The sequence below is a fragment of the Desmodus rotundus genome, chromosome 10, assembly GCF_022682495.2.
Source record: "Desmodus rotundus isolate HL8 chromosome 10, HLdesRot8A.1, whole genome shotgun sequence".
Classification (NCBI taxonomy): Eukaryota; Metazoa; Chordata; class Mammalia; order Chiroptera; family Phyllostomidae; genus Desmodus; species Desmodus rotundus.
Window position 1 is genome coordinate 74,408,521 of NC_071396.1, and position 22,310 is coordinate 74,430,830.

Here is a 22,310-nt window from a genome sequence, read left to right on the forward strand (position 1 = left end):
ATCCTTGAGGAAGAATTTAAAAAAATAAAAAGGTATCCAGAAAAAAAGGTAATGATGTCCTCCTCCTAGATCATTATTTGTAATTTTTAAGAATTTGTACTACTATAAAGTAAAATTTTGATCATAATCAAAATTTGCATAGGTATTATTTAAAAACTAATCATGTAGAAAATATTAAAACTGGCACTTACCATACATTGCAACAGATTTTGCCTCTTCAATGGATTGATGTTTGTCAGTTAAACGAGCTTTGGTTACTTTATGTTCATTTACCTCTTGTTCTAACCGCTGTTGTAATGATTTAAGCTTATAGTTTAAATCTATCTCTAAATTATTCTTTTCCTGTAAAATGAGATTGAGAGTCATATAACATACTATTCAAAAGATACATTATTAAATATTACATTATTTAATATCCCACAAGAAATAATATATGAATCAACTGGCCTGAAATGTGACATCACCTTTCTCAAATATTCTTATTAAGGACTTAAGTTTATCTTTTAAACTTTCTTATATATTTCACATCATATAAACTTAAAAGCAAAATGTCACCTTTTCTTTACCCACAACATGGGCCCTTCCCATTAGAATCATTAGCTATGGCTGATGGCAGGGCAAGATTGCGGTGGTGATTACGTTAGAAGGATTAATTGCTAGGATCAGAAACAAATAGGACAATTCTTCAATTCACAAAATAATTTTTGCTACCACTTTTTTAAACAATAAATCATCTCTATCTACATTTGTATCTGTACTGAGATTTATGTTGCTTTGATGAAAGGTCAAGTCAAAATGTATTTCATTTCTGTTTGGGTGATTCTTCTACTCTTCCTTCTTTCATTCTATTTCTACATTTACACAAGGCTTAGACATCAAAAAACTACTTTGCTTGTCACAAAACATGTACAAAGGACAAGATAACTGGTAGATTTTCTCATCATTTATCTGATGATCTAGTAAAACTGCAACATTTCAGTGAGGCATCAAAAAAGTGACAGCTAGATCTGTGTATTATCTATTTAATCCGTTCTTTTTAAGCAAGGCAGGAGCAGAGGATAACCAACAATATTTATGATTAAGAAAATTCTACATGTAAAGGCCAATCACTTTTGTGTATTCCCTATTTTGCTAATTCCTACCAACAAAATGGAAAAAGTACACATGACCCTTTGTTTTCCTTCTTCCTAAGGACAGTAATAAGGCTCAGCATCTTCATGATACCCATGTACAAAAAAAAAGGAAAAAATTCTGTATGAAAATGTATTTCCAAACCAAAGCAATTTGTGGTCAGATAATATCAAACAACTAATACCCTTCAAGGGTAAAAACAAAAATGACACAATGAAAAGACCTAATTAGGACACATACACCAGCCCCACACAACCAACTGATCAACCATAAAATTTTTAGAAACATTAGGAATGAATGCTATTTTATAAAACCACCTTATATTTGGTAACTAGTAAATATTATCTCATAACTGGTAATGTTAAATCATTTACCTTTTCTGAATGATTAAGCATTTCCTGAGCCTCTTTTCTTTCTCCTTCTACTCTTTCAAGATTATGTTTGAGATGCTTCACCTCCTCTTGTAAAGATGTAATTCGTGCTATCGAGTGAAAAAAAGTTCACATTAGTCATTAAAACAGGTCTTTTTGTTCTGCATGACCATTAATATTAAAAAAATGTTTTAAATTTCCTGATCAGGTTAAATTGTTTTCTTGGTAGTATATACAGTAACTACAATACACCATAAAAAATGTTAATGCGAATTGGAGATTATCTAGTACATATTCTTTCTTTCATAAATGGTCAAAGAGATGGAGCTTGAGCTTGGTCCAGAAATCATATCTGAGTCTATTCAGTACTCTTTCTATGATGTTAGGAATTAGATACTTTAGTTAATTAAGGCAAGTATTTAAGTGCTTTTTATGTTCCAGACATTCTGAAAGCATTTAATCACTCTTAAACTTAATGGAGCCAAACTCCATTTTTATAGAAAACTAAGTTTTAAGGAATTCAAACATTCTGACAAAGCTTAGTTTTAACCCACCTAAGGCTCATGCCATGCAATAGCATCAATTCATACTTAGTAATCTCCTTAAACATGCTTTAGGGTTTTAAGGTTTTTAATGCACAAACATTTAAAACACACAAATTAAATGCATATCCAATTTAACAAAAATTATTATTATTATATGGTCTAGTTCAAAAGCCAGAATCTATGTTCTTACTTTGTGATTCAAAGTGGCCTAGGCCCTGACTGCTGTGGCTCAGTGGGCTGGGTGTTGTCCTGTGAACCGAAAGGTCACAGGTTCGATTACAGGTCAGGGCATATGCCTGGGTTGTGGGCCAGGTCCCTGGTTCGGGGCAATTAAGAGACAACTGATCGATGTTTTCCTTGCACATCGATGTTTCTCTCCCTCTCCCTTCCCCCTTCTCTAAAAATAAATAAAATGTTAAAAAAAAAAAAACCAGAATCAAAACAAAACAAAAAAACCACAAAGTGGCCTAGGACTTGGCAGGGAAATGAAGGACCAGAAAAAATTTTGTTCTTCTGAAAGTTTAGTGTTTAACTTGTACTTGCCTAAGTCTTCACTCTGCCTGCTTCCTGTATTTTAATATGTCTTAAGTAGTTCTTCAATGAACAAATGAATATTAAATCTTTGGCACCTGAAAATGTTTATCTGCTAGACAGCAATGCAACAATTTTATTCACACATACACACACACAATAATGGCATTTGTCCACGTAAGAGAAAGAAACACCTGCCAGTTTCTTTCAAATGATTGGGCAAAAATACAAAGTGTGTGTGTGTTTGTATGGAGAGAGAGAAAGCAAAAGTGGCAAGATGTTTAAAGGTTAAAGTGGTATTAAAAAACGTCTCTTCCTTTTCTCATAGTATATGTTTTAAAAATCCATACAAAAATAGTATATTCAGATTAAACTAAACTTTTCATGAAGTTTACGTAAACCAACTCCCAAATAAGACGAAGTAATGAGCCCTGGCTGGTGTGGATCAGTGGATTGAGTGTCGGCCTGCAAACCAAATGGTCACTGGTTCAATTCCCAGTCAGCACACATGCCTGGGCTGCGGGTCGGGTCTCGGGGTTGCTCAAGAGGCAACCACACAGTAATGTTTCTCTGCCTCTTTTTCTCTCTCCCTTCTCCTCTCTCCAGAAATGAATAAATAAAATCTTTAAAACAACTAAGACAAAGTAATGAAAATATGAGTTGAATTCATTACAGAATCCTAATAACCCCATGTAAGACATGTTAAATAAAATATAGTTCATGTCCCTCATTTATTCTGTTTTTAAAAATATGCTAGGAGGAAGCTAACTTGTCTGTGCATTACATGACAGAAAAGAAGCTTTAGATATAAAAATGCATACAAATATAATGAAAGGAAAAAGAACCAGAACCTAAATGGATTAAAACTTGTAGAAATAGGGACCATTATCTTCATGACTTAATCAAGAAATTTAAATAGGCCACACTAATTACAGTACTAATCATAAAGGAAAACTAAAATAAATTGGACTAAATTAAAAATAAGAAAAGGGGCCCTGGACAAGTTGGTCAGTTAGTTGGAGCGTCATCCTATACACCAAAGGGTTGTGGGTTCGACCCCCAGTCACTTTTCTAGGTTGTGGGTTCAATTTCTGCTCGGGGTGCATAAGGGAGGCAACCAATCGATGTTTCTCTCTCTCTCTCAAATCAATAAAAACATATCCTTAGGTGAGGATTTAAAAAATAAACAAGAAAAGTAACACATTATGTTCACTGGCAGACAACATTAAAGTGTGAAAAGGCAAACCACAGAGTGGAAAAGGACAATATAATACACATATTTGTTAAAAGGACTAATATCTAGGAGCCATATAAACCAGTAAGAGCCAAGCAATCCAATAAAAAATGGGCACATTACAAACTGCCAGTAAATATGGCAAGTTGCTCAATCTTAGACACCAAGGAAATGAGACACCAAAGTGCTCTGTAGTTTCACTGCAATCCCTATCAAAATCCCACAGATCTTTCATGCAGAAATAGAAAACCAGATTCTCAAATTATATGAAATTATAAGGAGCCCTGAGTAGTTAAAACGATATTGGGAAAGAATAACAAACATGTAGAACTCAAACTTCCCTGTTTCAAAATTTGCTATAAAGCTACAGTGATCAAAACAGTGTGGTACTCACATTATGGAATAATAGAATAGAATTGAGAACCCAAAACCAAACCCATGTATCTAGGGCCAACTGATTTTTCAACAATGATGCCAAAACCATTCAATGGGGGAAAATAGTCTCTTCAACAAATAATGCTGGGACAACTGGATATCTACATGCAAAAAAATAAATTGGATCCCTTCATCATTGCACATACAAAAATTAACTCAACACAGGTCAGAGACCTAAATATAAGTGCTAAAACCATAAAAATTTTAGAACACATGGTATAAAATCTTCATCATCTTGGATTTGGCAATGTATTTTGTGACATAACACCAAAAGCATGAGCAACATAGATAAGCTGGACTTAAATGTTGTAAGACATTATCAAGAAAGTAAAAAAGACAACATAAAGAATGGAAGTAAATATTAAGCAAATCATGTACGTATTTGGTAAGGTTTAGTGTCTAGACTCTAAAAGTCAACATAAAGATAACCCAAATAAAAATGGATAAAGGACACAAATAGATACTTTTCCAAAAAGGATGTACAAATGGCCGACTAGCACATGAAAAGATGCTCAGCATCATTAGTCATTAAGAAAATGAAAATCAAAACCACAATGAGACACCATTTCACAACCATTAGGGTGGCTATGACTAAAAATGGTTAAATACAATGCATTGGCAAGGACATGGAATAACTGGAAACCTTCCACATTGCTGGTGGGAAAGTAAAATAGTGCAGGCGTTGTGGTAATAGTTTGGACGTTCCTCAAAAGTTAAACACAAATTACTATATGACTGAGCAATTCTACTTCTAGATATAGAACCAAAAGATTTGAAAACAGATACTCCAAAAAAAATCCTTGTACCCAAATGTTCACAGCAGTGTTATTCACAACAGCCAAAAGGAGGAAATTACTCAATGTCCATCAATAGATGAATGGCTAAACAAAATATGGCATATACATAACAACAATTACTCAGCCATAAATAAAATACTGATACATGCCACAACATGGACGAATCTTAAAAAAATGTGCCAAGTGAAAGAAGCGCAACACAAAAGTTCACATATTGCACACTGTCATTTATATGAAGTATCCAGGACAGGTAAATTCAGAGATAGAAATGAGACTGGTGGTTGCCAGAGGCTAGGGGGAGGGGGATATAGGGAGGAACAGCTTAATGGGTACAAGGTTTTCTTTTCAAATAACGAAAATATCTGAAATTAAATATAGGAGGTGACTGCAAAATACTATAAATGTACTAAATGCCACTGAACTGTACACTTAAAAAAAAAAAAAAATCCTCACCAGAGGATATTTTTTTTCACTACTTGTTAGAGAGATAAAGACACAGGAAGGGATAAAGAAACATCCACGTGAGAGAGAAACACTGGTAGGTTGCTTCTGCATGTGCACCAACCAGGGATTGAACCTGCAACACTTCTGTTATGGGACAACACTCCAACTGAGCCACACTGGCTAGAGCTGAACTGTCCACTTTTAAATGCTTAAGTTTTTGTTATATGAATTTCACCTCAATAAAAAATACACAGAGCAAAATCTGTTAAAAATACAAGGGGGCTAGGAGGAAAAAAAGCCAAAATCACAGGAGTAACTTAAAAAAAAAAATCCTCACTCAAGGACATGTTCATTGATTTTTGGAGAGAGGAGAAAGGAAGGAGGAAGAGAGGGAGAGAAACATGGATGTGAGAAACAGCCGCCCCTCATACACGACATAACTGGGGACCAAACCTGTAACCTAGGCATATGCCCTGATTGGGAATCCAACCCATGACCTATCGGTTCACAGGACAATGTTCCAACCAACTGAGCCACACCGGCCAGAGCACAGTGGTAACTTTTAAAACACATTATAAAAATTGACAGATTAAAGAGGGGAAGAATAAATGGCATCTCAGAAAACTGACTGATCAGAAAACCGATCTATTATTTTTCTTCCAAAACACAAATTCAAATATACTAAACAAAAAACCTACAAAATTCTCAAATGCCCCAATTAACAGCTATGAATGCATTGTGAACAAAGCCAGAAAGAATTTCAGGTAGCTATCTGGTACATAACAGTTTCTAATCACAAAACAATAAATTAAGAAATTTGCAATTACAATGAAGAATAAGTATTTCCTACCTTTGTCCATTAAAAAGTCCTATAAACATCTATCAATACAATAGCAGTGAGTACCCACAGCATCCAGGTTACAATCTCTGAATGCCACATGCCATAAAAAGAACTAGGGTTACTTAGTAACAGGTAATTCCAGGTCTGGGATAGAAAATGATCTTAGAAAATATATTGTGCATACCAACAAGAAAAGATGCTATCCAGGACCACTAGGACACTGTGTAAACTTGAAGAGATTCTCTAGACACAAATGAGTATCCATAAGAATACTGTAGTAAGCTAATATAGTAAATACATTAAAATTTGTTAAGTTCATAACTGTATTTTAAAGTCACTGGTTACTTTTGGAGTATGTTGGGAAAAAACTTACTGTTTTGAAAAATATTAAAGGAAAAGAAAAGAATCAAGTGTTTAACTTGACTTTCTTTTAGAAGCCGTACTTCAAGGTAACTATATTGGGGAAAAATGTTTATGTAGTATTCCAGTTCATGAAGGAATAAAGAATGGAAAAAACAGATCATTAACACTGCAAACTCCTAAAGAAACAAAGTATCTAGGCAATGATCATCAATGGCTTGTAGTAACACAAAAAGAGAGAGCCAGACTTTACGTGCATCCTGGTACATAAATGTCTTACAAGTATTCTTGCCAAAGTCCTACCTGAAATAGATCAAGCCTCCAGAAATTTAAAGTACACCAAGGGACACAGGAACATGTTAACTGATGGAATCAGCAAAATTCAGAACAAGAGATGTTTAACAGAACAAAAAAAACCCCCTTTTTCTTCAACCAACAGCAAATACAAACAAAAAAGGGAAGGGGAACCTACAGATTTAAAAAGGAACTTAAGGGACATATTATAAATGCAATGTGTGAATCTTAACTGGAGCCTAATTCAAGCAAAACACAAAGACAATAACGAAATGGGACTACTGGAAGAACCTGAGCATTGACTATATGTTACAATGCTAGATAGTACAATATTAAATAATTATCAATTGTTTTCTTGGTTTGATAGTAACATTTTGGTCATCTTTAAAAAAAAAGAATCCTTTATCTTTAAGACATACTGAAATATTTACGAATTAAACAATGAGGTGCCTGTGATTTGCTTCAAAATAATTCAGTGTTGGATGTCTGGGAAAAGGAGTTGGGGTTTAAATAAAACATGACTGGCTGCTAGATGAAGATTACTTAAGCTGCATAATAGGTACCTAGGGGGTCATTATAGTATTCTCCTATGGTATATGACTAAAATTTTCCCAAATAAAAAGTTAAAGAAGAAACCGACTAAACAACAGGATTATTAAAAAGATGTTTTAAATGATTATTTTAGAAAAATTATCTTTTTTAAAGTATATTTTATTGATTATGCTATTACGGTTGTCCCAATTTTTTCCCATTTGCCCCCTTCTGCCCAGTACTCCCCCTCTCTCCAGCATCCGTCCCTCCCTTAGTCATGTCCATGGGTCGTGCATGTAAGTTCTTTGACTTCTCCATTTCCCATACTATTCTTAACCTCTCCCTGTCTAATTTTATACCTACCACTATGCTTCTTAATTCCTGTATCTTTACCCCCATTTCCCCCCTTCCTGCTGATAACCCTCCAAGTGCTCTCCATTTCTATGATTCTATTCCTGTTCTAGCTGTTTGCTTAGTTTGTTTTTTAGATTCAGTTGTTTATAGTAGTGAGTTTGTTGTCATTTTACTGTTCATAGTTTTGATCTTCTTTGTCTTAAATAAATCCCTTTAACATTTCAAATAAGGGCTTGGTGATGATGAACTCCTTTAGCTTTACCTTATCTGGGAAGCACTGTATCTGCCCTTCCATTCTAAATGATAACTTTGCTGGATAGAGTAATTTTGGATGTAGGTCCCTGCCTTTCAAAACTGTGAATACTTCCCTTCCTGCCTGTAAGGTTTCGAGAAATCAGCTGATAGTCTTATGGGAACTCCTTTGTAGGTAACTCTCTCCTTTTCTCTTGTTGCTTTTAAGATTCTCTCTTTAACCTTTGGCATTTTAATTATGATGTGTCTTGGTGTTCCCCTCTTTAGGTCTAACTTGTTTGGGACTCTGTGCTGCCTGGACTTGTGTATCTATTTCCTTGTCCAGATCAGGGAAGTTATCTTTCATTATTTTTTCAAATAAATTTTCAATTTCTTACTGTTCCTCTTCTCTTTTTGGTATCCCTAGGATTTGGATGTTGGCACGTTTGGAGATGTCCTAGAGTCTTCTTATTCTCTCATTTTTTTGAATTCTTGTTTCTTCATTCTGTACTGGTTGACTGTTTATTTGTTTATGTTCCAAATCATTCATTTGAATCTCAGCTTCCTTCCCTTCACTATTGGTTCCTGTGGATTTTTCTTTATTTCACTTAGTATAGCCTTCATGTCTTCCCTTATGAGTTTGCTGTACTCAATGAGATCTCTTAGGCATCCTTACCACCAGTGTGTTTTGAACTCTGTATCTGATAGTTTGGCTATCTCTGTTTCACTTAGTTCTTTTTCTGGAGTTTTGACCTGTTCTTTTATTTGGACCATATTTCTTTGTCCCCTGAATTTGGCAGCCTCCCTGTGTTTGTTTCTGTGTATTAGGTAGAGCTGTTTTGATTCCCATGCTTGGCACACCTGTTATGTTGTAAGGGGGGAGGCCTTAGGTATTCGCCAAGGTGCAACAGCCCACTTTGCCTCTTTGTAGTGCTATATGTCAGGGAGGTTGGGAGGGAAAAATACTGCTTGCTTGGCTCTTCCTTGTTTCCAGTCACTTCCTTCACATCTTGTATGTGATTGGTGCCCTTTCTAGCTGCTGCCCTGGTGCTGAATACCAGAGTGGGTGGGTTTGCATATGTTCCAGGGCCATGTGGGTCATTTAAGCAGACTCCCCTGAGAGACCAGCAGTTTCTTCCACTCCCCCACCCCCCAATGGTTTTTACAGCCAGAAGTTATGAGGCATTATTTTCCTGGCCCTGGAACCCTGGACTGCGTGGTCTGGCTGGGCATGCTGGGATGGCTCGTTCCCCAGGTGTCCCTCCCAGTTTTTATTCACCACATGTGAATGTGGGTCTGCCCCTTCCACCGGCCACTGCCACCTTCCCATTGCCCCCTCACTGTATCCTCTCCCACCGGCTCCCTATCTCTGCCTCTCCTACCCATCTGGATGAATATTTCTTTGTTAAATCCTTGGTTGTTGGACTTCCATACAGTTTGATTTTCTGGCAGTTCTGGTTGTATTTTGTTTTGAGATTAGTAGTGGTCCTTCCTATGGTTGTGTGAGGAGGTGAAGTGTGTCTACCTATGCCTCCATCTTGGCTGGAAGTAAAAAATTTGTCTTTTTGCATTTTAATCTGAAGAATCACAGATAAATTTACTGGATGGAGAGTTTATTAATAATTTCAGTTAAAATTTTCATCCCTCCATGACATTTTGATCTTTGTTCATTCACTTTGTTTAAGCCTCTATGGCCTGGACTTTTAGAAGCTAATTTTGTCTGTAACAGCAGCCTACACTGGTCCAGGTGTTGACAAGCTCCAGGCCCATCGTCTGTTTCTCTATAGACATGAAGCTAAAAATGTTTTGGTTTTTATTTTTTTCCCCATTTTTAAAGGATTGTAAAAAGTAAAAAAGAAGAGTATGTTAACAGAGATCATATGTGGCCCACAAAACCTAAAATATTTGCTATCCAATTATATTTGGGAAATCATTTTCCATACACATGAAAAAGCTTCTGCCCACTAATATACATGAAGGACACTGAACTAGGAAATAATCCCGACTCTTCCAGAAGCCCCGTTCCTACACTACGAGAAATTTATACCTGAGGAACCTGAAATTTCTTAAAGACCATAAAAGATTAATGTAAAAGTTGTTTTTTAACCAAAATGCATCTTTATATGTATGTTGAGGCTCACATAAATTGTGTATTTTTGAATGCATGTGAGCTTTCATTCACATGTAAATTAAAAATTAAACCTCAAGGGAAGCACTGAAAATGGATAAACCTCAACAATAAATCATGCTGTGAATGCTTCTTTTAACATTACTAATATCTAAAAAATAGAGTCAATTAAATTCATTGTTGATGAACACATAGATAATGGTCTCTTTCTTCAAGGCAAGCACTCCAAACCTCAGTCATAACTGGAAGATCACAAACTTTAAGAATTTTATAATTGGAAGGATTCATAAGGGGTCACCTCTTCTGGTCTCCTTGGTTTATAATGGAGGCAGATGAAGTGACTTTCACACAGTTAGGTTATATATAAAAAGTCCTAGAAAGGCAATGTAAAAAGTCAAGTATAAGGCTTTTCTAATACATATAATGAGGTTCCTTTCTTGATTATATTTAGATCTATTTTAAGCCTAGAAATAAGATTGCACAACACTCCTCAGCTAAGAACCAACGGGAGATCTTAATTTCCGTTTCCACAGTCCCCAAAACTGACCCTGACCTCTCTCTACAGAATTATAGCTAATCATCAAGCCCCATGAGATCCCAAACTATGTTCCCATCCTGTGACTATGGTTAAAATGGACCACCCCACCCCAAATTTTCCCCTGAGAGTTCTGGCAACTTCCACGCATATCTTTTGATTAGTTAATACCGATGTTGTTGCTAACAGGAATAGAAAATAGAAAAATATATGAGAAGTGGGTAGAACCAAGCATCTTTCTGAAAACAAAGTGAATTTTATTACCATTATAAAATTGTTCCCTTATTCACTGTTATACTCAATTTTTTTCAGACTCACAAAGACTGCTGATATCTCTAGGGCTACTCTTCCCAAGTACTTAATTCTTTATTTGTAATGGGATTATATGTCTGCAATTGAATTTCTATTTCTACCAACAGTGCATGATGAATTCGTAGGTTTTAATAGTAATAATTCTCTCAGCCTGGGTTAGTCTCACTTTAAGTAAGACTTTTGTGGATTAGGCATGTTTGAAATTACATTTGTACTAATCTGACTGTAAAAGTAGAAATATCCACATTACCTATCTCACAGGAGGAGTGCACATGAGAGTAAAGAAATTACAGTGTGATACAAATGCAGGCATTATACTGAAAGAGGAAAACTGTTAACCATTTCTGGTTTTGCCAAGGTAATTTCTTTATGAGGGCAATATGATAAACAATATGTTACCTTACACCTAAAAAGGACTGAGATGGTAAACTTTATGCTTTTCAGCACTATTACAAATAAAGTTAGAAAATTACCTTCTACTGATAAACAAAATGTCTTATATACATACAATGGAATATGTTTCAGCCTTAACAAGAAAGGAAATTCTGATACATGCTACAACATGGATGAATCTTGAAAACATTATGTTAAGCGGCACAAGACAGACGCAAAAGGACAAATACTGTATGATTCCACTTTTACGATAGTCAAATTCATAGAGACATAAAGTAGGATGACATTTACTAGAGGATGGGAGGAGTTAATAATGGGGAGCTACTGTTTAAATAGTATAGAATTTTAGTTTGGGATGAAAAAAAGTTCTGCAGATGGATAATCATGATGATTGCATAACAGTATGTAAGAACTTTATGCCAATGAACCATGCACTTAAAAAGAGATAAAATGGTAAATTTTATGTTATGTATATTTTACCACAGTAAGTAATATTACCTTGAAGGTCTCCAATCATCTCAGAATCATGACCTCTGTCTCTTCGTTCAGCTTCTAATACAGCTTGCAGCTGGTAATACTCTTTGTCCGTTTGTGATTTGGAATTCTCTAAAATTCTATTTCTCTCCTGCAATTCTCTGTTCAGGGACTCTAGCTGACTGATTGACTTGCTCATCTCTGTGTGACTCTTCCTTAATCTTACAGCTGTGTCTGATTCTGTCCGAAGCAAATCATTGGCGTCTTCCAGCTATTTAAAAAAAAAGAACAAGAAATAGTTTTTTGACCAAAATACAAACTTATTGATTATAATTTTTTAAAAAAAAATCACATTCCAAAAACTTACCTGCTTTTGTAATTGTGCCAGCTTCTCACTAGCAAGCTGTGAATTCTGACTTACTTTCTTTAAGTCTTCCAACTGATCCTTTAATGTAGAAACTAGTAAGTAAAGTAGTAACATGTAGAAATTACAAAGTTTTCATGGGAGAAACATATAAATCCATTAAAAAAATGAAATTTAGCCTTAGGCCCTAATAGTCAGCTACAGTAGCTCCACCCCTAATGTAAAATTCCACCTTGGAAATACTCACATTGTAAATTCATCATAAAGTAGGGCATTGTTTTATAATACAGAATGTAAAAATAGGCATTTTTTTACTGTTATAATATTTCAAATTCTTTTATTGCCTTAATAAAGTTAATCTATTAATGAAATGTTATGGAACTAGTTTTAATATTATTTATTTTTGAGTAGTACAAATCTTTGAATAATTCAGTCTTTCTATAATGTTTCAAAACTCCAAAGGTACCAAATGCTATACCTCTGGTGTCTCCTACTCCCTATCATTCTTCTCCACAGCCACAACTATTACTAATTTCTTGCATATCCTTCCTAAAATAGTCTATGTATCCACATCCTAATATATAAAACACATGTAATATGTTTCCACATATATATCTATATGTGCATATGGATATATGCATGCACATGTATATATACACACACGTGTGTATATATACACATATGCACACATATTTAAGCTATACAGACAAGCACTTGTTTTAAACAATCTGTACTTTTTTCACTTAAAGATACATCTTAGAGATTCTTTTATAACATAAGGAGATGCTATATTCTTTTATAAGATGCGTAGTAGTCTATGATATAAGCATAACAAAATTTATTATATCATTGATTACTCTTATGTTGTTTATAAATTTTTCCATTTTAAAAATTGCTACAATGAATAGCCCTGTTTCTGTATCAGTGTGCATGTGTATAAATGGGTCTGTAAAAATTCTTGGAAGTGAAATCACTGGATCAAAGGGTGTAGAAAGCTATTTTAAAAGCATTTATAACACAAACATTAAACATGAAATTCTAGTTCAGGAGTTCTCTAATATGGCTACTTGTTAGAAGTGTCTAGAGAGCTTAATAAAAACACCAATCTTCAGGCCACATGTCTAGATCAATTAAATTAGAATCTGTGGAGTTTATGTTATCAGTATTCTTTAAAGCTTTCCAGGAGATTCTAACAAGCACATAAGGATAAAAATCACTACCTAAAACATTACTACTGACTTTAATATGTTATATACTTATCTTGGGACATGGGTATTTAACTCAGGAAGTGCCTTAGGGTTTTAAGAATATATCATAGACACTAAATTTAAGAAAACCTCATGACAAAGACCTCAATGATAGTGTTAGAAATTCCAGCATTTTTCAAAAGAAGTAACAATTTACCTTCATTTTCTACATTTCTCCTCTTTTCATTTTCCTGTTCTGCTTTTCTTTGGTACTCATTAACTCTGTGCTGTAGCAACATTTTCTCTTTCTCAATCTGAGACACTGTAGATTCTAGATTTCTTCTTTGATTCCCCTGGAATGGTGACAAAAGTTACCATTGCAATTAATACTCCTCATTTATTTGAGAGAATACATTGTTCTTAAGAACAAAACACAAAGACTTAAGATGGATTTTTCTGTTTCAAAAACAGGTAGTACCTCCTAATGACAACTTTTTAATAACAGAATTAGCTTGCCTTATAAGACAGTGAGAATCCTGTATTCTGACTACATATGTAAAATTTTCAGGGAGTTTTGACTATCTGAATATTAAAAACCCATCAGATTGAAAGCTATTTCATTAGTTTAAGACGACCACAATGCATATTATCAATATCTTAGTTTATTTACATCCTATATTTAAGATATAAACTATGAAAAGGGTTAGGCAATAATAACATATTTGATAACTAAACGGTGCGAAGCTCAAATGGTACCAAATGCTACAGTATGTGCAATTAAGTTAACCAGTCCCTGTGTGTCTCCCTCAATCCTCTCCCTGTCTCAACAACTTACCTTTTCTAAGATATTCTATGTATCTACTTACTAATGCATATTAAAAAGTAAAGAAGGAAATACCTATTTTAGATAATGAAACTATAGAAAAGAAGGAAGTTGAAAGAAAGAGAACTCCAAACTTCTATAATTTAAAAATTTATCCTTTGAGTTACCACTATCAGCATATCCTGCTTTTAACTGCTTCATCTTCATCTTTAAAACTCTGCATTAGGGTCCTGGCTGATGTGGCTCAGAGGATTGAGCGCCAGACTGCAAACTGGAGTGTCACTGGTTCAATTCCTGGTGGGCGCACCTGCCTGGGTTGTGGGCCAGGTCCCCATATGGGGACCTGCAAGAGGCAGCTGATTGATGTTTCTCTCCCTCACCTTCTCTTTCCCTTTCCCTTGCTCTAAAAATAAGTAATACCTTTAAAAAAAAAGACTATGCTAGGAAAACTGCCTTTATAGTGCTTTTTTGTTTTCCCTGGGCTTTCCCATCTTTAATTTAAAAAATGTATTTTATGTAAGATGTTGTCAGTTTAGTACAATTGACAGATCATATAAAGTCTTTCCAATTCTAAGAATTTTTTCTCTTAATTTTTGTTTTGTTATTTTGAAATAATGGTACATTTCAGGAAGTTGCAAAGATAGAACAGGGAGGTCTCATGTACCCTTCCACTCATTTTCCTCTAATAGTTACATTACATGTAACAGTACAATAACAAAATCAGGAAATTGATACTGGTATAAAGTATGTATAGTTCTCATATGTAGATTCATGTAGCCACCACTGCAATTAAGACATAGAAATGTTCTATCAGCACAATGATCTACTTCCAACCACCACATATAGCCACACTCATCTCTGTTCTGCTACCACCCGCATCCCTGGCAACCAATAATGACTCCTCCATCTGTATAATATTGTCATTTTGAGAGTATAACAACAATGAATCATACAGTATGGACCTTTTGAGATAGGCTTTTTACAGTCAATATAATGCCCTTGAAATCCATCTAAGTTGTATAAATAGTTCATTCCTTTTTGTTGCTGAGAAGTATTCTATGGTACAGTTATATCAAACTTTGTTGAATCATTGACCCACTGTGGAACATTTTGCTTGTTTCTGCTTTTTAGCTATTAAAAATAAAGCTACTTTGAAGAGTATACAGGTTTTTGTGAGGATATGAGTTTTCATTTTTCTGGGATTAATGTCCAATTACTGGGTCACAAGGTAGTTCCATGTTTAGTATTTTAAGAAACTGCCAAACTATTTTCCAGAATAGCTGTACCATTTCACATTCCTAGCTGCCACACATAAGTAATCCAGTTTCTCCATGTCCTTATCAGTTTTGGTACTGACACTTTTTAATTTTATTTGTTGTAATATAATGATATCTTGTGGTGGTTTTTAATCTGTATTTCTCTAACAGCTAATGATGTTGAACATCTTTTCATGAGCTTGTCATCCACTTTGATGAAACATATGTTCATGTCTTCTGCCAATTTTCTTTCTTATTCAGTTTAAATCATATATTTTTGGGATTCTACTTATTTATGCATTCATTGGTTGATTCTTGTATGTGCCCTGACTGGAGATCAAACCCACAACCTTGGCATGTCGGGATGATCCTCTAACCAACTGAGCTACCTGGCCAGGGTAAATCATTTTTTATTTTTCAATTACAGTTGACATACAACATTATTTTAGGTTCAGGTGTACACTCCATTGATTAGACATTAAATAACTTAAAAGTGAGCATGCTGATAACTTGAGTACCCATTTGACACCATAGTTACTAGAGTATTATTGACTATGTTCCCTATGCTGTATTTTATTTCCCCATGACTTCTGTAACAACCAATATGTACTTCTTTTTTGTAAAAAAAAAAAGATTTATTTTTAGAGAGAGGGGAAGGGAGAGAGGGAGAGAAATATCAATGTGTGGTTGCCTCTCATGTGCCCCCTACTGGGGACCTGGCCCACAGCCCAAGCATGTGCCCTGACTGGGAATGGAACAGCGACTCTGGTTCACAGGCCAGCACTCAATCCATTGAGCCACACCAGCCAAGGCCCAATATGTACTTCTTAATCCCTTCACCTTTTCACTCATTCTAACCCCATCCCATCTGGCAACTGTCAAAATATTCCCTATATCTATGAGTCTGTTTCTATTCTGCTCCTTCATTTATTTTGTTTTTTAGATTCATTTGTTGATACATATGTAATTATTGCCATTTTATTGTTCATATATATACACATATATATACATAAATGTATGTATATATTTTTAAATCCTCACCCGAGGACTTTTTTTCATTGCTTTTAGAGAGAGAGGAAGAGAGGAGAGAAACATCAATGCGAAGGAGAAGCACCGACTGGGTGCCTCCCATACTTTCCCGTACTGAGGATCTTATGGGTCTGGAATGAGGACCATATGCAACCAAACCATGGATCGAACTTACAACATAAGCATGTCCCCAGGCCGGGATTAGCACCTGCAACTTTTTGGTTATGGGATGTTGCTCCTACCAAATGAGCCACATGGGCCAGTGCTTATTGCTCCTACTTTTTATCTTTTTCCCCTCTTCTTCTTAAAGAATACACTTTAATATTTCACGTATTACTGGTTTGGTGGTGATAAACTCCTTTAGTTTTTCCTTGTCTAGGAAAGTCTAAATTTCCTTAGATTCTAAACAATAGCTTTGCTGGGTAATCTTGGCTGTAGGTCCTTGCTTTTCATCTCTCTGAATATTTCTTACCAGTCCCTTCTGGCCTGCAAAGTTTCTGTTGAGAAATCAGCTGACAGTCTTAAGGGAGCTCCCTTGTAGTTAACTACTTTTCTTTTGCTGCTTTTAAGATTCTCTGTCTTTAACTTTTTGCATTTTAATTATGATGTGTATTGGCGTGGGTTTCTTTGGTACATCTTGTTTGGAACTCTGTGCTTCCTGGACTTACATGTCTATTTTTTTCACCAGGTTAGGGCAGCTCGCCTTCATTATTCTAATAGGTTTTTATTTTATATTTTTATTTAATCTTAATTGTATTTTGTTTTCTTGCTCTCTCTCTCTTCCCCTTCTGGTATACTCATGATAGTAATGTTACTATGCTTGAAGTTATCCCAGAGCCTCCTTAAATCTTCCTCTTTTTTTACTTTGCTCTTTCGATTGGGTGTTTTTCCTTCACTTATATTTCAAATCGCTGATTTGATTCTTGACTTGATCTACTCTCACCATTGATTCCCTGTAAATTATTCTTCATGTCAGTTAAGAGTATCCTTAATTTCTGAGTGGTCCTTTTTTATGTTGTTGAAGTTCTAAATTCAACTGCTCTTCCCCTAAGTTCACTGGGAATCCTTATACCCAGTGTTTTGAACTCAGCATCTAGTATACTGCTTGTCTCCATTTTGTTTAGTTCTTTTTCTGTTCTGTTCTTTCATATGGGACATGTTTACTTGTTGCCTCATTTTGACAGCCTCCTGTGTTTGTTTGTATATATTAGATAGAGCTGCTAAGCCCTCAGGGTTGGTAGGGTGGCCTAATGTAGTAGGTGTTGTGCAGGGTCATGGCACAGCCTTCCCAATCACTCAAACTGAGCATTCCAGGCGCACCCCACCTCTGCCATATGGACTGTGCACACCTTCTTGTAGTTGAATCTTGATTTGTGTTGGCCTGTCAGTGAAAGGGATTTACCCGCCCAGGCCAATCAGCTGCAGTAACTGGCTGCAACCACCAACCACCCTGGAGGATCATCTGTGCAGTGGCCTGCCCCACAGAGCAGGACGTACATCATCAGCAGGGCTCCGCTGTCCACTGATTCCACCTTTGAGCTTATCACTTGCAGAGTTGATTGGGTGGTGGTCCTCTGCCATGGTCTGAAGCTGTCCGCCAGGTGTGCTAGCTTTGAGGAATCCCAGGAAGTGCAGGCGAGGTCGGCCAGCACCTGTGTTCTGCCCAGGGTCACCCAGATTGAGCTACAAAGTGATCTGAAAATGGCTACTACTTGTGCTGGGCTTGGCAATGTCTAGGAGAAGCCAAGCTGTAAAACAAGGCAGGCTGCTGCTAGTGCCAAGCCTGGGGCCACTTGGCGAGAGGAATGAGGCATACTGAGGCCAGATGTTGCTTGTTTGAGACATTTTAGAAAAGTCTGAAGCATGAACTAAAACAGTCAATTCATATGGAAAAGCACTGGAAACAGTTTGGGTGGGCCTACAAGTCTGGTGGATGGAACCCCCAGAAATCAACACTGCAGGGCAAACAGTGTGAACCAGGTTGATTGAGACTCACATACAGCCCCCCCCCGCCCACCCCCTGCCATGCCAGCTCTGTGGGGGGAGGGTTCATCAAAGGATCAACGGGCCTCTGTCAGCACTTTTGTCTGGGAGAACGCTGCCTCCCAGCTCACACCCTAATGCCAGACAATTCATTCCTCCCCATATGACCCTAGAGCCATTTGAGCTGCTATCCCAGCGCTGGAGCTCAGAGGAATCAAACCCGCAACCCTTCAGTTAGCTCTTACCAACTGAACAACACTGCCCTAAGGGTTTTTTCACAGAACAAATATTGTTAATTTTGACGAATTCCAATTTATTAAAAATTTTTTCCTTATATGGATGTTTGTGATGTCATGTCTAAGAACTGTTCATTAAGCTGTTAAGGTCCAAGGATTTTCCATCAAATTTTATGTTTTTTATGTTCATATTTAAATATATGATCCATTTTGAGTTAATTTTTACATAAGCTGTGAGACTTAAGTTGAGGTTCATATTTTGGCCTATGGATATCTAATTGTTCCAGCACTACTATCCTTCCTCTATTGAATTGTTTTTGCATCTTACTCAAAAATCAGTTGGTTATAAATTGAGGAATACTGATCTATAGTTTTCTGTGTAGTAATGTCTTAAAGTTCGTTGGGAAGTGTTGCCTCCTTTTATATTTTCTGCACGGGATAGTATAGAATTGGTGTTAATTCTTAAACACTTAGAAGAATTCTCTAGTAAAACCATCTGGTCCTGGTGATTACTTTTTGTAGGAGGATCTCTTAAATTATAAATTAATTTCAGAAGTTATACAGGGCTTTTCAAATAATCTATTTCACATTATGTGAGTGATGGTAGTTTGCATTTTAGTAGGAATTAGTCCATTTAATCTAAATTTTACATTTATGTGTTTATAATTTTTTGCAGTATTCTCTTATGATCCTTTTGATATGTGTATTATGCCTTGTGTTATTCCTTTTTTAAAAAAAAAGATTTATTTATTTTTAGATAGAGAGGGGAAGGGAGGGAGAAAGAGAAGGAGAGACACATCAATGCTTAAGAGATATATTGATCAAATGCCTCTTGCATGCCCCCAAGTGGGGACCTGGCCTACAACCCAGGCAAGTGCCCTGACTGGGAATTGAACAAATGACCTTTCAGTTCACACGTCAGTGCTCAACCCACTGAGCCACATCAGCCAGGCATGTTATTTGTGATACAGAACATTTGTGTCCTCTTTTTCCCTTGCCGGTCTTGCTAGAATTTTGTCAATTTTGTTGATCTTTCCAAAGAGCTATTTCTTTTTTTTTTTGATTTTTCTGTTTTTGTTTTCAATTCCATTCACCTCTCCTCTTATTTTTATTTTTCCTTCCTTATTTTTACTCTTCTAGGTTCTTGAGGTGCAAACATAGATAAATGATTTGAGACTTTTAATCTTTTCTAATGAAAGCATTTAATATACAAATTACCCTTAGAGCACTATGGTAGCTGCATTCCATAAATTTTCATGTTTTATTTTCACTTTTGTTGTTCAAATATGTTTTTTTAAAGATGAATAGCCATAACTTTTTAACCTAACTTATGAGATATTATTAACATTCCAAGATATTTTTTGTTTTGCTTCAAGATTTCCTCTTTTATCTATGGATTATTTAGAACGGTGTTGTTTGGTTTCCGTGTGTTTGCAGATCTGCCTGATGATCTTTCTGCTATTCATTCTAGTTTAATTATATTTTGGTCAGAGGACACATTCTGTATGACTTCAATTCTTTTAAATTTGTAGGAGTTTGCTCAGGATGTACTCTATCTTAGAATGTGTTCCTTGAGTGCTTGAAAAGAATGTGTACTTTGATGTTGGGTGGAAGATTCTATCAATGCTGACTAGATTTTGTAGTTGTCTGATGGTGTGGTTCAGTCGCTTCAGTATCTACAGACCGATACTGAAGCCTCCAACAATAACTGTGGATTTGTCTATTTCTCCTTTTGCCTCGCTTATTTTGTAGCTTCATTGTCTGATAGTACAAATTTAGGGATGTTATTTATTAGTGGACTGACCTTTTTATCATTATGTGATATATTTCTCTGCCCCTACTATCACATTCTTTGTCCTGAAGTCTAATTTACCTGACTATTAATACTGCCATTGCTTTCTTTTTGTTAATGTTTGCATGATATATTTTTCCATCCTCTTACTTTTAAATTATCTATATTGTTACATTTACAGAGAACTTCTGGTAAATAGCATACGGTTCGGTCATTTAAAAAAATCTACTCTGGAAATAAAAATAAATTTAGGCTCTGGCCAGGTAACTCAGTTGGTTGGAGCATTGTCCTGATAGGCCAGGTTTGCTGGATGAGTCCTTGGATCAGAGCACATACAGGAATCAACCAATGAACACTTAAGTGGGTGGAACGGCAGATCAATGTTTCTCTCTCTCTCTCCCTAAAATCAATTTAAAAAGTAATTGCTGCTATATTTAATTTACATTTAATGTAATTATTGGTGTTAGAATTAAGTCTCCCATTTTTGTTTTAGTTTTTTTTCCTCTGTCTTTCTGTGGATTACTTGAACATTTTTTAGTATTCTATTTTGATTTATCTACAGTGTTTTTTGGGGTATCAATTTGTACATAGTTCATCACAGTCTCCTGGTATTGACATCTTTCTAGTTTAATTAAAGCATAAAACCTATACCTGCCTTTATATCTCTTTATCCTCCTGTGTATAGGGGAATAAATATTTCTTCTACATATATAGAGAACCACAGTAGCCAATGATGAAATTTCTGCTTCAACTGTCAAAAATAATATTTAAAAACTCAAAAGGAGAAGGCAAGTGTATTGTTATTTACCCATATTTTTACTCTGTTGTTCTTTCTTCTTTCCTAATATGTCAAGATTCTGTCTTTTACCATTTCCTCTATATTTAGAGAATTTCCTTTAGCAAATCTTTTAGGGAAGGTGTGTAGGTGACAACTTCTCTTAAGCTTTCTTCCATTGAGAATGCTATGATTTTCACTGGAAAGGATTTTTCATTGCACAAAGACTGCTGGGTTGACAGTTTTTTTTTTCAGCCAAAGAAAAATACTGTGCCACTTCCTCCATGGTTTCTGATAAATCTGCTGTCATTTGGAATAATCTTCCCACTAGTTAAGTGTCTTTTGCTGAATGCAAAATTTCTTCTTTGTCATTAGTTTTCAGAAGTCTGACCATTGTGCATCATGGTGTGGGTACCTTTGGGTTTATTCTCATTGCGGTTCACTCCACTTCTTGTAGGTTGTCTCTTTGTAGGTCCATGGCTTGCCAAATTTGTGGTATTTTCAGTTCCCTTTCTCCTCTCCCTCAGCAATTTCAATGACCCAAATATTAGAAATTTAAAAAAAATTTTTAATTAAATTTATTGGGGTGACATTGGTTAGTAAGATTATATGGGTTTTAAGTGTACATTTCTATGATACACTTTTTTTCATTGTGTTATTCACACTGTGTAATTTCTATTGTTCTCTCTTCAAGTTCTCCAATTCTTTACTTGGTATCCTTCATTCTGCTGTTGAACTCACTCATTGAAATTTTTGTTTAGTTACTGTTATTTTTTGTTGGTTCTACTTTATATCTTCTATGTCTCTGCTAAGACTTTCTATTGTTTTGCTGAGACTTTCTAACAAATTTTTCATTTGTGTCAAATATGTTTGTAGTTACTCACTGAAACATATTTATGATGATTCCTTTAAATCTGTGTCAGA

At 35.5% G+C, this 22,310-nt stretch overlaps 1 protein-coding gene across 2 annotated transcripts in view; it reads right to left on the bottom strand.

The window, feature by feature from the left end:
- ROCK1 (Rho associated coiled-coil containing protein kinase 1) overlaps nucleotides 1-22,310 on the bottom strand; it is a 151,698-nt gene that overhangs the window by 38,220 nt on the left and 91,168 nt on the right. For both annotated transcript variants that reach the window (XM_024580571.4, XM_024580572.4), the window contains exons 14-18: nucleotides 13,710-13,845; nucleotides 12,309-12,400; nucleotides 11,966-12,212; nucleotides 1,506-1,612; nucleotides 192-342 (exon numbers count right to left, since the gene is read on the bottom strand). In XM_024580571.4, coding sequence (XP_024436339.2) covers nucleotides 192-342; nucleotides 1,506-1,612; nucleotides 11,966-12,212; nucleotides 12,309-12,400; nucleotides 13,710-13,845 — 733 coding nt within the window. The remainder of the gene's footprint in view (nucleotides 1-191; nucleotides 343-1,505; nucleotides 1,613-11,965; nucleotides 12,213-12,308; nucleotides 12,401-13,709; nucleotides 13,846-22,310) is intronic.